Consider the following 15,852-nt stretch of genomic DNA (forward strand, 5'->3'; position numbering starts at 1 on the left):
TCAAAGTCAGTGAGCCAATGAGGAGAGAGAGAAAGAGGGGGCAGGGCTGGTCCGCAGCTCCGTGTCTGAATGGACACGTGGAGCTGCAGCTCGGTTCAAGTGCCCCGATAGCAAGCAGCTTGCTGTGGGGCCACTCAACAGGAGTGATGGGCCAGGAGTGCTGAAGAGGGACCAGAGAAGAGGAGGATCTTGGCTGCTCTCTGCAAAACCACTGTACAGAGCAGATAAGTATAACAGATCCTCCTCTTCTAGGGTCCCCCACCAATGCTCCTGGCTCCTCCTCTTCTAAGTGTGTCATCATAGGAAGCTGCTTTCTATTGTGGGATACTTATGGGCTTGATTCTGAGCCATAAATTGTAAACAAACCATTAAAACATAATTTAAAAAAAATAACTCTTATTACCTGGACGGGAAGTAAGGGAAATTCATCCTCATGGGGACACAAAGAGTAATAACATCCTAAACTACATTTTCCACATTTTGCTAGTGTGTTTTTTGCTGCCTTTGTCCTTGTTGGGTGGATTTTCTCTCACTTCCTGTTATGTATGCCACCTAACAGGAAGAAGGGGTACAGACATATATAAAAAGTTTCAAGTTTTGTAAAGAAAAAAAAAAAAAAGCCCTAAAGCATGGTTGGCAGTCCAGTGAGTTATAATTCATCACAGTGAGGCCTTATGCATGTGTTTGCCTTTCTCCTCTGGACAACAAAAAGCCTGGCAGGAGAAAACCTGCTTAAAAATGTGTCTAAAGCCATGTCAAGCGCTTGAGCAATATGGGATTTGATTGGGAAGAAGTTTAAATCTTTCTAGCCATTGGAATGCATTAACGCACAAACGCGCCTAAACACATTTAGTGTTAAGACAAACCAAGCATTTTTGTTCTACTCAAGGCCTCCTTTCCTGAATGCAGGTTTGATGTTTTTTTCTGCTTGTAAGTACTCCCCTTTTAATATAACTGTAAACATCTACAGTATATGTGCAAGGACACATAGGCTAAGATTGAGGAGCTTTAACAGGCTGAAAAAAAAACAAATGCCTGTAAAAAATGCATGAGTGTGCATGAGGCATAATCATGTGAAACAGACAATTAAATTTAGAAGTTCCAAGGGTCCCACCTTCATCAAGGCTGTTAAACTATCAACCAGCCCTTCTGCTGTTATCGAATTTAAACCTCCAGAAGTTTCAAAACATTTCTTTTACCAGACCTACTTTTCAGTTAAGCATCAATAACCTTGATTAAAGGGGGCCTCTTGTAACCCACAAAATGCATTGCCATTTTTTAAAGAATTATAGCATCAAATAAAGTTTATTTAGAATGTCAACCATATTTTAAGCAACAAATCTTGAGATGTTATGTTGAGGTCAAAATCTGGGCCCATCATGCTTATGGGAGCTGCCAAGTGCTGTCAAATTAGATTGGAATACTCACCCACTCCAAAGTAATATTCAAAAATAAAAAAGTTGAAAAAGTTTCTGAATCTTTGCTACTCTATTCAAAGCTGAAAAAAAAATTGAGCTAGGCTTTAAAGTGTATGTAAACCCTATTAAACGTTTAAACTACATTCATGTGTTCCTCATAATCCACATAATACTTAATTTACTTTATAGAATACATTTAAATATCTGGTGATCTTGCCAGTTACCTTGGGTTCCTGTACTTTTGTTGAAGTGTTAACCAATAACCATGTAAGTAGATCCATGCTAGCATGGTCACGTCCACATCCTTTCATCTTGCAATCACACCTACAGGATGCCATGCTGGTGCACGGCATGCAAGTAATCCCATAATTCACATAAATTCACAAATACATCTCATAGTTTCCTTCTTAATCAAGGAGTTCATGAAAACTTTAAATTCAGGTTTAAAGTGTAAGTTCACCTTTACATAAAAATCTGTAAGGTGAACTTACACAGAAGTTCCTCCTTGCCCCCCCAGTCCCGCTGACCTGGACCGCAGCAATTTCCCGTTCTAAGCCCCGGTATATCGGCGTCCGGAGTCTGGGGCTTAGAAATCCTCTGTTGCAGGGTCTTGACAATCTTCTTATAGCCTAGGCCATCTTTTTTTTCAGATCGTCAGAGAGTTCTTTACCACGAGGTGCCATGTTAAACTTCCAGTGACCAGTATGAGAGAGTGAGAGCGATAACACCAAATTTACACACCTGCTCCCCATTCACACCTGAGACCTTGTAACATTAACGAGTCACATGACACCGGGGAGGGAAAATGGCTAATTGTGCCAAATTTAGGCATTTTCACTTAGGGGTGTACTCACTTTTGTTGCCAACAGTTTAGACATTAATGGCTGTGTGTTGAGACATTTTGATCGGGCAGCAAATTTACACTGTTATACAAGCTGTACACTCACTACTGCTATACACTCATTGTAGAAAAGTATAATTTCTTCAGTGTTGTCACATGAAAAGATATAATAAAATATTTACAAAACTGTGAGGGGTGTTCTCACTTCTGTGAGATACTGTATATTGAAAAACATATCATAGGACATTGGTTCTGATCTATAAAGGCTGTATTTAAAGAGACCCTGCCATCAACTTAAAAAAGCAGGTAAAAGCACAGAAAAATCAAGGATCTAACATGCTTACTATCTGCGTTTTTCCTTTCCAATGTGCCTTTGAACTTGCTGAAAAATGTGACTACTCCAGGAAGTGTTAGTTCCTTAGTACAGCCCACTCTCTCCTTGCATGTCATAGCACTCTCCTCTTCTGGGGGTGTCTTATTATTGTCTGTGCTGTCTCAGCTGCTCCTCCCCTCCCTTTATCTTTAAATAATTTTTTATGTAGCTGCTGGGGGAGGTGCAATGAGAAAGACTATAGAGGGTCACTTGAGTGAGAGATTTGAGTCTGCCGGGGCTGCTAACATCACATTGAAGATGGCGGCATCCAGCAGCAGTCTCAGGGATTTTGGGTGTCTACACAAGGGAAGCTTTTACAGGTAAATAGCACGCATAAAATGTGTTAAATGCAGATACAACCTTACTGGAAATGTTTTGTTGAAATGAATGGTCTAGTGGTTCTCAACTCCAGTCCTCAAGTATCCCCAACAAGCCATGTTTTCAGGTTTTGCATCTTGCACAGGTGCTTTAAATCAGAGTCAATGGCTTGGTATTTTGGACAGCTATTTTATCTAAGGCTGGGTTCACACTGGTGCGACACGACAGCCGTCCTACTTTGGATCCGACTTTGCCCTGCGACATGAAGCCGGCATGTGTCCGACTTTCAATGAACGAGGATCCGACTTGGATCCCCGCCAATGCCGGCACTGTGTTTGGTATGAATCTTTAGGGGGGAACTCCGCGCCAAATTTTAAATAAAAAACCGGCATGGGTTCCCCCTCCAGAGGCATACCAGGCCCTTGGGTCTGGTATGGACCTTGAAGGGAACCCCCTACGCCGAAAAAACGGCGTGGGGGGTCGCCCCCAATCCATACCAGACCCTTATCCGAGCACGCAGCCCGGCCGGACAGGAATGGGGGTGGGGACGAGCGAGCGCCCCCCCCCTCCTGAACCGTACCAGGCCGCATGCCCTCAACATGGGGGGTGGTGCCTTGGGGGAGGGGGGCGCGCTGCGGCCCCCCCACCCCAAAGCACCTTGTCCCCATGTCGATGAGGACAAGGGCCTCTTCCCGACAACCCTGGCCGTTGGTTGTCGGGGTCTGCGGGCGGGGGGCTTATCGGAATCCGGGAGCCCCCTTTAATAAGGGAGCCCCCAGATCCCGGCCCCCCACCCTATGTGAATGAGTATGGGGTACAGCGTACCCCTACCCATTCACCTAGGAAAAAAAGTGTCAATTTAAAAAAAAACACTACACAGATTTTTAAAGCATTTTATTAGACAGCTCCGGGGGTCTTCTTCCGACTTCGGGGGTCTCTCCGGTTCTTCTCCACGCTCTCCGGATCTTCTGCCGGGCTCCTCCGCTCTCTTCTGCTCTTTTGCCGCTCTTTTGCTAAAGCGGAGGAGCCCGGTCTTCGGTCTTCAATCTTCTGCCTTCTGCCTTCTGCCTTCTGCCTTCTGCCCTCTTCTCCTGATGTTGACACGACGCTCTCTGGGGCTAGAATGCTCTCTGTGCGCTCTGCTCTGACTTATATAGGCGGTGACCCCGCCCCCTTATGCCGTCACAGTCCCTGGGCATGCTGGGACTGTGACGTTTTAGGGGGCGTGGTCATCGGGTGATGACCACGCCCCCTAAAACGTCACAGTCCCAGCATGCCCAGGGACTGTGACGGCATAAGGGGGCGGGGTCACCGCCTATATAAGTCAGAGCAGAGCGCACAGAGAGCATTCTAGCCCCAGAGAGCGTCGTGTCAACATCAGGAGAAGAGGGCAGAAGGCAGAAGGCAGAAGGCAGAAGATTGAAGACCGAAGACCGGGCTCCTCCGCTTTAGCAAAAGAGCGGCAAAAGAGCAGAAGAGAGCGGAGGAGCCCGGCAGAAGATCCGGAGAGCGTGGAGAAGAACCGGAGAGACCCCCGAAGTCGGAAGAAGACCCCCGGAGCTGTCTAATAAAATGCTTTAAAAATCTGTGTAGTGTTTTTTTTTAAATTGACACTTTTTTCCTAGGTGAATGGGTAGGGGTACGCTGTACCCCATACTCATTCACATAGGGTGGGGGGCCGGGATCTGGGGGCTCCCTTATTAAAGGGGGCTCCCGGATTCCGATAAGCCCCCCGCCCGCAGACCCCGACAACCAACGGCCAGGGTTGTCGGGAAGAGGCCCTTGTCCTCATCGACATGGGGACAAGGTGCTTTGGGGTGGGGGGGCCGCAGCGCGCCCCCCTCCCCCAAGGCACCACCCCCCATGTTGAGGGCATGCGGCCTGGTACGGTTCAGGAGGGGGGGGGGGGCGCTCGCTCGTCCCCACCCCCATTCCTGTCCGGCCGGGCTGCGTGCTCGGATAAGGGTCTGGTATGGATTGGGGGGACCCCCACGCCGCCTTTTCGGCGTAGGGGGTTCCCCTCAAGTTCCATACCAGACCCAAGGGCCTGGTATGCTCTTGGAGGGGGAACCCATGCCGGATTTTTATCTAAAATTTGGCGCGGAGTTCCCCCTCAAGATCATCTGAGCACAAGTCGCGTGCCGAAGTCGGATCATGCGAGACGGCAATCCGACTTTGATCCGACTTCAATGATAGTCAATAGGCTGAAGTAGGATCAAAGTCGGACCAAAGTAGTACAGGGAGCATTTCTAAAGTCGGAACGACTTGTGTCGGACCAGTTAGGACGGCTCCCATAGGGAAACATTAAATTTCACACGTCATGCGACATGAGCTCCCAATGTCGGAGCGTTTGTCGGACCAGTGTGAACCCAGCCTAAGAGAAATTACAAAACATGGCCTGTTGGGGGTACTTGAGGACAGAGGTTGAGAACCACTGGTCTAGGAACAGGGCCTCTTTAACCGGTTTCAGTATACGCTATAAAAAGCTTACAGCATAGGATTTCAGGAGTTTGTAAAAAGACTTTTGTATCTGTTTACTGGTTTGGTAAGAACAATGTTGGAAGGTGATCTGGTTGGTTATTGGTGTGTCTGAATTTAAATGTCACTATGGGGATGACAATCCCTTTTAATGATCTAGGACAAGGATATGCAATTAGTGGACCTCCAGCTGTTGCAGAACTACAAGTCCCATGAGGCATAGCAAGACTCTGACAGCCACGAGCATGACACCCAGAGCCAGAGGCATGATGGGACTTGTAGTTTTGCAACAGCTGGAGGTCCGCTAATTGCATATCCCTGATCTAGGACATCAACAAGCATTCTGTGGAGTCATGAAAATTCCTGTATTGTTTGAAAAAGTCTTTATGTATCTTGCGAAAGAAGAATTCTACAGGATCCCCCATACTAATATATTTATTATTTGCATACAGTCCAGGTTCATAGCGGGTGGGCCTACTGCTTTCAAAATAGCCCACACTGCACCTCCTAGCTACCTAAATTCAGATCTGAAAGGACCGCTAGCACCAGGGGTGAGACTCTCTTCACCTGACATTGCCATTGCATGATTATTTCGTGTTTGTATTTTTGTTCTGTATTTACAACTCCATCATGAAATCATCAGATTATTTTGTTTGATGTGGCAAGGTTAAGTGAATGTTGCTCATCATGTGTAATTTTGTGTTCTTGTGAAATTGCTTTAACTGTGTTTTGTTCTAAAAAAAAATGAAAACACATTATATTATTATATGTACAACACTAGTTCAAAACAGGATGACTAAAAGAAGGTTGCAGGGACAATGCAAGAATTTTCCACTTTGACTATCTACCTCAAGTGGCACTAAATTTCCACCCTTGTTGCAAGGGCCAACCATATGGCCAAAACATCCACTATTGGCTACTCACACCACTAAAATTTTTAGTAGGTCTTTCCTCCTCTCCTTGGCATTAGTCACCCAGTAATGACCCAAAGAATAAAGACATGGATAAACTAAACCATCATCCTTAGAGCATTATGACTTAGAAGAGGTACACATGGGCATTTAAAATATTAGCTTGCAAATCATGGGAACAAGGTGCTTTGGGGTGGGGGGGACGCAAAGCCCCCCTGCCCCAAAGCACCCACCCCCCCATGTTGGGGGCATGTGGCCTGGTATGGTTGGGGGGGGAGTGCTCGCTCATCCCCCCCTATCCTGACCTCCAGGCTGCATGCTTGGATAAGGGTCTCGTATGGATTTTGGGGGGACCTTACACCAATTTTTGTTTTTTTGGAGTTCCCCTTAAAATCTATACCAGACACAAAGGGCCTGGTATGGACTGGGGTGGACCGTACGCTGTTTTTTTCATTGATTTTATATCTATATTGCTGGGAGTCGGCAACACATTACAGCTGTGAGCAAGTTCAAATTACATGTTTTCCTTTAGAAATGTCATTATTGCTGCAGCACTGTTCTACACATCACACAGATGCGCCACTTTACAGGCAGACTAAGGGAACCCCCAGGCACGATATTTAAAAGAATATTTCATTTTTATTGTTTCACTTTAAGCATTATCAAAAATCAATGCTGCTGAAAAAACGATAGTTTTAAAAACTTGTTTTTGCATTGATACATATCCCCCAGGGCATTATCCAGTCCCCATACACTTTTTATGGCAATAACTTGCATATAAGCCTTTAAAATGAGGACTTTTGAGTTTTCATGTTCATGTCCCAAAGACTTTACCAGGGCTCGCATGTTCGCTAGAACTTTTTGCCTGTTCGAGGTGTTCTGGTGCCAACCGAACCAGGAGGTGTTTGGTCTATCCCAACTGTTTATATTTACCCCAAATGAATTAAAGTTGTAGTTAGCCTTAATTCAAGGAAAATTTGACCACTAGTGCCAGGATTGTTATATACTTAGATGCAGAACTCTAAAAATTTCAGAACACACAGATAGTGGAAAGTGGTAAAAGGAGATACAAACATTGACTGCATACCTTCTATCACCTGTTCAACAGAGAGAGCAAAGGGAGTAAAAGAATGTTGTGTTCATTTCAATCATCCAATCATATACAAGGAAAAATAACCTAGAAATAATTGGGTCATTCTATCTTACACAGCTTTGCTATGAGAACATTTTACAGTCCTTTACTAAATCAGACCCATGTACAGAAGTTGGCTACTCCACTGCTTTTCAAGTATTTTTAGCACTAAAGTATCCTCATGACTAGGGATGAGCAGCAAAATGTAGTTAGTGTTTCATTTCACCAAACATTTGTCTTCCCATTCACCCCAATTGATTAAAAAAAAAATATATATATATATAAATATAAATCTTTTGTGAAAATGGCTTAACCTTTGGCAAAATTGTGTTGACATTTAGGCTAAAATGCATTGAAGTCAATGAGAGAGTGGATTCCAACAAATGCTGCCACTCTTCCCTGGTCATGGGAATACTGTTGTGCTAGAGATGTTTGGATTGGTGTGGCCGGAGGATAGTAGTTCTCAGAAACAGAATCTAGCCATTGCCAACCATAGGAAGGAGCTTCATGAGATAAGGTTCCATCCCATGGTGATGATGACACTAACTTGAAAAAGTCATCCAAACTTGTAAGCATTTTGTTTTGCTTAAAACGACTAGATGAAAAAACTTTAATAAAGACCAACCTGTAAACAAAAGTATTAATACGTGTCCCACTGTCTGCACCACTGATCTTCGTTCTGTTGCAGAGCTCTCTTTTTCAAAGATCAGCAGTTTATGCGGTGGAACCGGTAAGTATTAGTTCTTTTCTTTACAGGCAGGGTTTTTTGCTTAACTGTTTTCATCTAGTTAATAATTATCTTTAAATGAAAAAGACCCAACAGTTTAAGCCTACAAAATTAAAGTATTAAAAAAAAAGTTTGCTTTTTTTTCTGTGCATAATAAAGTTTATCCAATGTTTCCTATCCCAACAGCCAACAAATTACTCCAATCCAGTGTATGCAAAACTTTTTGTGGATGGGCACAACTGTCGGAATTCCTTAATCAGCGTAGAAGAAAGACGTGAACTTCTTCCAAAGAAAATAGAAAATGCTATCCGGGAGACTGTGGCTTAAGCTCCGCTGTTCCGTTACCTTTTCTACTCTGTATAAATGTATAAAATATGATTACTTTTCTATGTACCAACAGTATTCTAATTGTTTTGTCATCAGCATTACCTCTTTTTTCATTTTCGGTTTGTTTTGCTGATGACTAGACTGACCATTTGTATGGTATTTTTATGAAAAATAAACTGCACTACAGTACAATTTAAAAGAAAAAAAAAATATGCTGCTGTAATAGGAGACCGTTTTATTTGCTAAATCGAAGGACACACTTCCTTTGTAGGGTAAGAAAATGAAATATTCATTTTATATGAACTTTTTTAGGTTCACTATTGTCTTTTCATTAAATAATCCAAAAAAAACAAACAAAAAAAGACGACAGTCACTTTGTTAGCTATTGGTTTGAATTGCGATCTTTAGAATATTTTAATTATATATGCAGATTTATGCTTGTATTTGGGTGATAATTTACAACAATTAATACAGACACACAATCGATGTGGCAGCCGTCAAAGGATTGAAGACTATTCGTGAATGGACGTCAAACATGCCTTTTTTTTTTATTTAATTAAAGGGTCCCTTAACAAAAATGATTAGCTGTTTTCTATAAAAGTGGTTTAAATAATGTTGATGGATTGATGGATTGTCAATGTTTCAAATGTTTATCAGAACAGATGATGGTCTACTTAGTTTCCTGTAAATCGGGCATGTCAAGCCCAAGTGAAACAATGGGTCGAATTAAGAGGATTCAATCTTAAAAGAGGCAGCATTATGTCTATTGAGGGCTGCACCTCCTTAATTATAGAAAAAGACAATGGCACCTTGGAACTTAACATTATAGTAAAAATTGCAACTTACAAAATGTATTCTCTTATGTGAGGAAGTATAATTTGACAACTGGAGAATAGTTGAGGATATATTTATTGGTTTTAAATCTTAAACCACTGAGGGGTGCAAGAAGGCCACATGCAGTTCTTATACTCCAATATGACATGTCTGCTGTAAAGTAATAGATGAAATCTACCAACTTTCATTTTGTCCCCTATTTTGCATCATATGGCCATGAACGAACAACAGGTTTTTGACATCATATTGAATTTTTTTCTTCAAGTTTACTGGTTATTTAAAGCAGAGGTAAAGTTTATTTTTATTATGGAAGCACTCTGAAATTGCAAGTTACAAATATTGCATTCATGCATAATTGCAAATCTGTGTTTTTTGTGGCTTTCTCAATATCTTACCCAGCTACTGCACAGGCATAGCAGCAGGATCTAAGATTCTCTTTGACCTCATTGCCTTATCACTGCTGGCTGCACAGCTTAGAGGTGATATAATTCCACACCTCCCTCCCCCTTAAGTATTTCATTTTATTCATATACTTGCATAAGGCCTCATGCACACTGGGCATTGAGCCCTTGTACATGACATCCCTGTGTTTAGGTGTGGCGAGAAAGCACAGGTGCACCAGCAGAGAGAAAACTCACATGCTGCCATCTCCAAAACAAACAAATACAAAAAGAAAATCTGCTGCAGACACCCCTATAGTGATCCCACACTTTAGACTGAGTTCACACTAGTGCGAATTGGATGCAGCTTTCCCCCATCCAATTCTCATGACAGGGTAGTGTGTTCAGCCCTCAATGAAGCCGGTACTTACATCTCCCTGGTGGCTGTGGAGTAGATTGCACAGGGATCCTGTGCGTCTTTGGCTCTATTTCAGGTCCGAATTCAGGCAAAAATTCAGGCCTAAAATGAAGATGAAAACGTGCTGACAAAATAAGTATTACTTGAAGAAGTGATAATCAAGCAGCTGGCAAAAAACAGCCAGATAAACTGTGCAAAAATATAAAAAACAAAATATTGCAGCGCTAAAAGTCCATGAATAGTGAACAAATAATAATAATGCAATGTGCAAATGAAATCCAAAAAATAAGATCCAAGAAAGGAACGACAAATAAAAGCTCATAGCTTGGTGCAAAAGAAATAGTGCGTGATCCAGCAATCACCAACGTGCTCCAATACCCAGTGTGAGATGGACTTACCAGAAAGGAAGGACTCTATCACAAAGTCATTAAAGCTCAGCTATATAAATGGACATCGATCGGCTACCACAGACCCTTCCAGGGGCAGGCGCTATTTAGATGGTCCCATCAGGACATGGGGCACACGGAGTGTCTCATAAATAAAGGAGAGCATCCAATAGTGTGATAACGTAATCACTGGTTTATTGCACGTATACAATGTAAAAGGTACTCACATTTAAGAAGATAAACCCATGCATGTATGCAATTAATTATGCATGAAGATCAAACAATAATTGTACACAGTAGAAAACGGCACGTAAATAGGCTTCACCCTACATGTTTTGTCACAACTGACGTCATCGGGGGCATGTACGTACAACAAAAATTGAGGCCTGATTTGTCCCTGAAATGGAGAAAAGAGACGCACTGGGCCCCCTGCTGCAAGCCGCATCTGTGTTAAGTGTAAACCCAGCCTTAAAGAACTAATAACAAATGAATTGATGCTGCACTGTTTACTATAATAAATAATAAATATGATCCTAGCAATAAACACCCTACAGATGTGTTAACCCCTGAGGGAATCATCAGTCTGTGATCACAAAATGTGCTTGAATGAGTGAAAACTGTGACAAAATGATTCATAAAGAACAATCAAAACTATTACAATGCAAAATTATTAAATACAAATAATATGTAAAAAGGTAGTGCAAATCTTAGAGAGGTGTAGCCCCACCAAAAATGCAGCTGAAAATAGAGTAATCTAAAGTGCATATGAATATATAGCAAACAAAATAAAGGACAATATACTTGTAGCACTATACTATTATATAGAAAGTCTAAATATGGGAATGGTGTTACTTCATATCCAACACCCGTGCTCCATACACAACATGACTGTGATCCTCCACCGGCCAGCCTGCACGCTTACCTCCAGCAAACAACCCCAAGGGTCAGTGAGCACTTTGTTAATCAAACTCCAATTCTCCCCACTCAGCTTGGCCATGGATGAGATAAATCTACTCAGTCTCCTCCTGATAGTCCCAGGGTGTTCAGCTCAAAGGAATAAAAGAGGCGCTTCCATAGTGCAGTAGATTTTAAAATGTTTAAAACAGAAAAGATACACTCACATGGGTGTATATAACATCAGACTCAGTGAAACATCACAAGGACTAGCAATATGGCCTAGTTCCGGTCTTGTCAGGAAGTGACATCACCTGCTACCATGCTGACGCGTTGCGTCACATGATACGTGACTTCATCAGGAATCTCTGCGTGGCTGATAAAAAAACAGCTGGAGAAAAGGCAGATTATGGTGGAGATGGAACCAATCTATTATACTATACAAAGAAAAAAAAGTAATTCCTACAGAGAACTTCCTGTTAAGAAATAATTTCATCACTCTCTTCAGACAGTAATATGCTTTCATAACTTTGCACTAATGCTGAGGAAATGTAATTGAATATAATCAGCAAGATGGCATATTTATAACATAAGGATAAAGAAAAAGATAACATTGATTTGCTCTAATGCATGCACGCACAATTTAACTTTCAAAGTTTGCATAAAAAAAGATACTTTAGTATCTTTATGCTTTAAGAGATTATTTCACCAATTTCTCTAAAGCTTTTGAACAGAATCTGGAATGCTAATCAACATCTACAACTATCATTTATCTCTAGAGTTTTAGTGCTAAGATCCAACACTCTGGGTTCAATTTACTGAAGACAAATAGGCTGTTCACTTGGCAAGGGGGTTTTCCCTTTTGCTTAGTGAATGTGGTAAATACTGTATATACCCAATCATGTGTAAAAAACAAAACAAAACAAAAAAAAAATACAGTATTTTGGTTTGCACATGTTTGGAAGATTAAAATCACCAGGGCTTCACCTCATTACCTAAGCTAAAAGAATTTTCCTTGCAAAGTGAACAGCCTATTTGCCTTTAGTAAATAAAGCTTTCTCTTTCATGGTTTGGTTTAGGAAGATTAATGTTTATAGGGACTGATGGTTGAGGGCCAACCCACTCTGGAAGAAACACAAATTGTTAGAAAAAGTGTCCCAATAACTTTTGACAAACTTTTGGACAAAATTCTAATCCTCATTCAGCAGTTCTAATATAAATACTTAAAGCGGAACTGCACTACACCTGAGCAGCACAAGCCAAAAATGCTATTTAATTAATTTAAATATTCAAAGCAAACACCACCATCCATCCATGTCTCCATGCTTTATTTTGCTGGGAAATCGCTTTGAAAAACACCCCCTAGCATTTTTGGCTGCGGCCATCTTGAGTAAGGGCAGATGAATTAAGTAACATTTACTTCCTGGAATCCATTTGCCCTTAACTCATGAAGGCAGGTAGGAGGGTGTGCTTAGCTTAGTAAAACCCCTTCTCCCCTCCGCCTGGGCATGGAAACCAGGAAGCAACTGAAGAAATGTAGAAAAAAGTCTAAAGCAAGTAAATATGATATATATTCCTATCTATTTACTAATGCTAGCAGTAAAGGATTACAAATAGTCAATCTTGATTCAGAGAGTGAAGTTCCCTTTTAGGCTGGCCATACATTATACAATTTTCTTATTCAATTTCCTTTAGGTTTATATTCAACTATGTAATACAAGGACCTCCCTGATACAAATTGAAAGTGTTTAGGTTTGACCACATATTATATGGTTTTGGTTAAATGGTTTTGGCCAGCCTTACATTACAGTGCTGTTAACGAAGGTGCAATTGATTTATATTTTTTTTATATTTTTTTTATATGCCGTCAAGAGTAACTATGACTTCAATCTTGCCGTCTATGTCTAGTGTCTATGGTTTACCTCTAATACCTACAATTTTGGACCACAGTTACAGTATATACATATTCAATCTTATTTCCACCTCTCTGTGCTAAAATGCACTTTTGAATTAGTTCCAAGTCTTTTTTTTTTTTCAGTTATTTATACAAAACTCCAAAATGAAAAACCTTTAAAAGTAAAGTGCTATGTAAGAAATGGCTTACTGGCCCTCAATGAAAATCAATGGATTACACCTGGTCCCAAATTCTGAAAAAGATCTTTCACAAAAACAATTCCTTTAAGCTGTTAAACATAGACCAATATTAATTACAGAGTGGTGTCCATGGTAAAAACAATAAATAGTTTTGACTTTTTAGAGAAAAGTTCTATGCCTTATGAATGTCTCAATAGGTATCTGAAAAAATAGATCTGAATCATATTGTATTTTACATTGCTAGTTAAATATTTTTTTAAAACTGTCAGAGCTATATCTAAAGGTTATATTTACGTTCATAAAAATGTGCACTTTGACTTAATGGATTCTTAAGTTCAGAATGTAGCTAAGGGGGAAAGAGAAGAACTCAGGAAAAATGTGTTTAAACAGTTCTAGAAGAACGATGGGTTATTGACTCAAGTCATGTAGGAAAATGAACCTGCATTCAGTTTGAACATCCAATCATTTGCAGAGTAATTTTAAAAAGTGGGAACATTCTTTGCACAGCATTGGATGATTGAAGTGAATGTAACATAAATGAGAGACATGAAAATTATTTAGTCTTCAATAACCTGAGATACATTTTAGAAGGAATACTGGCCCTTAGGATACCACTACCTTGGAATTAGTATGCAGTAGGAATTGGCAACTGCTTCCTCCACAGCCTTTTCACATGGAAGTTCTTTACAGTATTCCAGAATTCCTTCAACATGCAAAAGTAACACAGACCATCTGGTAACTTTAAAGGAACAACAATAAAAGTTTAAAGCTGAACTCTAGGCAGGTGTGTTTTATACCTGACACAAATTGATGCAGTTCTGTATTCTTTATTACATCATTACATTTTTTAAAAAAATGCAAGCAGTGTAAGTATCTGAAATTTGACTTAGCATTAGCCTCTTGCAGTCTCTGTACAGTACAGCTCAGACCGAGAGGGAGGGAAGCAGTTCAAGGAGCCAATCCAGTAGAAGAGAGATGAGCTCATCAGTCTTCTGCCTCTCTTTTCATCGTCCAGTCACAGGCTGAGGGAGGAACAAAAACTGTACGCTTTGTAAATCTCAGAACCTGATGGAAAAGAACAGAAATCCTTTGTATGGAAAACTGTTTACATATATGTATATTACCGTATTACCCAGAAAATAAGACCTATCGTGATTTTCCAGGATGGCTGCAATATAAGCCCTATCCCAAAAATAAGCCCTAGTTAAAGTCCTTGTAAAATAATGTAATCCATGCTGTAAAAGAATTATATAATGTCCAGTGTTTGTCTTTAGGTAACATTATTGTGGAAAATACCTTATTTACAGTGCCACTGGGCACTCACATGACCTGCCGGAGCTCTCTTCCCAGCTGTCGTCAGCAGCCTCTTCCTCTGCAGTGCTTGGGGCGGGGAAGGAGACTCCGGCAGGTCACGTGAGCGCCCAGCGGCGCTGTAAATAAGGTATTTTCCACAATAATGTTACATAAAGACACATAATGGACATTATATAATCCTTTTACATCGTGGATTACATGATTTTACAAGGACTTTAAATAGGGTTTATTTTTGAAATTACAGGATTTTTATAATGCTGAATCCTGAGCTGACAGGGAGAGAGGGGCAAGAAGACAGGGGACACAGGAACTTTTTTACATTTCGTTATTAAATACGGTATTCTGAACATACAGAAGATAAATAAGGCATCCCCTGAAAAGAGGCCCTAATGTGTTTTTTGTAACCAAAATTTATATAAGACCGGTCTTATTTTTGGGGAAACACAGTATCTGTGTATTTAGCGGTTTGTCTTGGAGCAAAAACCTTAGTTTTGTAAAGCCCATCTGCCCCATTATGACACACCCACAGTGTTGTCAAGACACACTTGGAATTAATTATGACCTAAATAGAAGAGAGACAATAGAAAGTAGCACATATATATAATTTAGCACCCCCCTGCCCCCAAAGCATGTAAGGTACCTCAGAGACAGGGTAGTCATTTGGTCCCAGGGTCTAGTCCTTGCCAAAAGTGTAGCAATGTGAACAGATGGGTGTCAGTCACCTTTTGATGCACGAAATGGAGTTTATTGACTCTCACTCAACACTCCAAGGAGAACGGGCTAGGGCACAGAACACCCATGGATGTGGCAGACTCCAATTCAAATACAATAAGTACTTGCAATCTTCACAGATAGAAAACTTTTAAGCCAACCCAGCAATCTGTGAAATCATCTCCTGACTGTAAGACACTAGTTGGTTCATTACAGACTTCTTGATGAGAGAAACTACCACATATCAGTCAGGGACCAAGCTTCACCCAGCTTTTCAGGCCCCTCAGTTGGGCAGA

At 41.0% G+C, this 15,852-nt stretch overlaps 1 protein-coding gene across 6 annotated transcripts in view; it reads left to right on the forward strand.

Annotated features, from left to right (window-relative positions):
- The window catches only part of LRP1B (LDL receptor related protein 1B), a 2,172,167-nt gene extending 2,157,390 nt beyond the window's left edge, over positions 1 to 14,777 (forward strand). For 5 of the 6 annotated variants that reach the window (XM_073634235.1, XM_073634240.1, XM_073634239.1 and 2 more), the window contains 2 exons: positions 5,881 to 5,979; positions 8,385 to 14,777. In XM_073634235.1, coding sequence (XP_073490336.1) covers positions 5,881 to 5,979; positions 8,385 to 8,525 — 240 coding nt within the window. In that variant the 3' untranslated portion in view covers positions 8,526 to 14,777. The remainder of the gene's footprint in view (positions 1 to 5,880; positions 5,980 to 8,384) is intronic. The other variant, XM_073634238.1, reaches the window with a different exon arrangement.
- Positions 14,778 to 15,852: the final 1,075 nt, after the last annotated feature.

Source organism: Aquarana catesbeiana, linkage group LG06 (genome assembly GCF_042186555.1).
Source record: "Aquarana catesbeiana isolate 2022-GZ linkage group LG06, ASM4218655v1, whole genome shotgun sequence".
Classification (NCBI taxonomy): domain Eukaryota; kingdom Metazoa; phylum Chordata; class Amphibia; order Anura; family Ranidae; genus Aquarana; species Aquarana catesbeiana.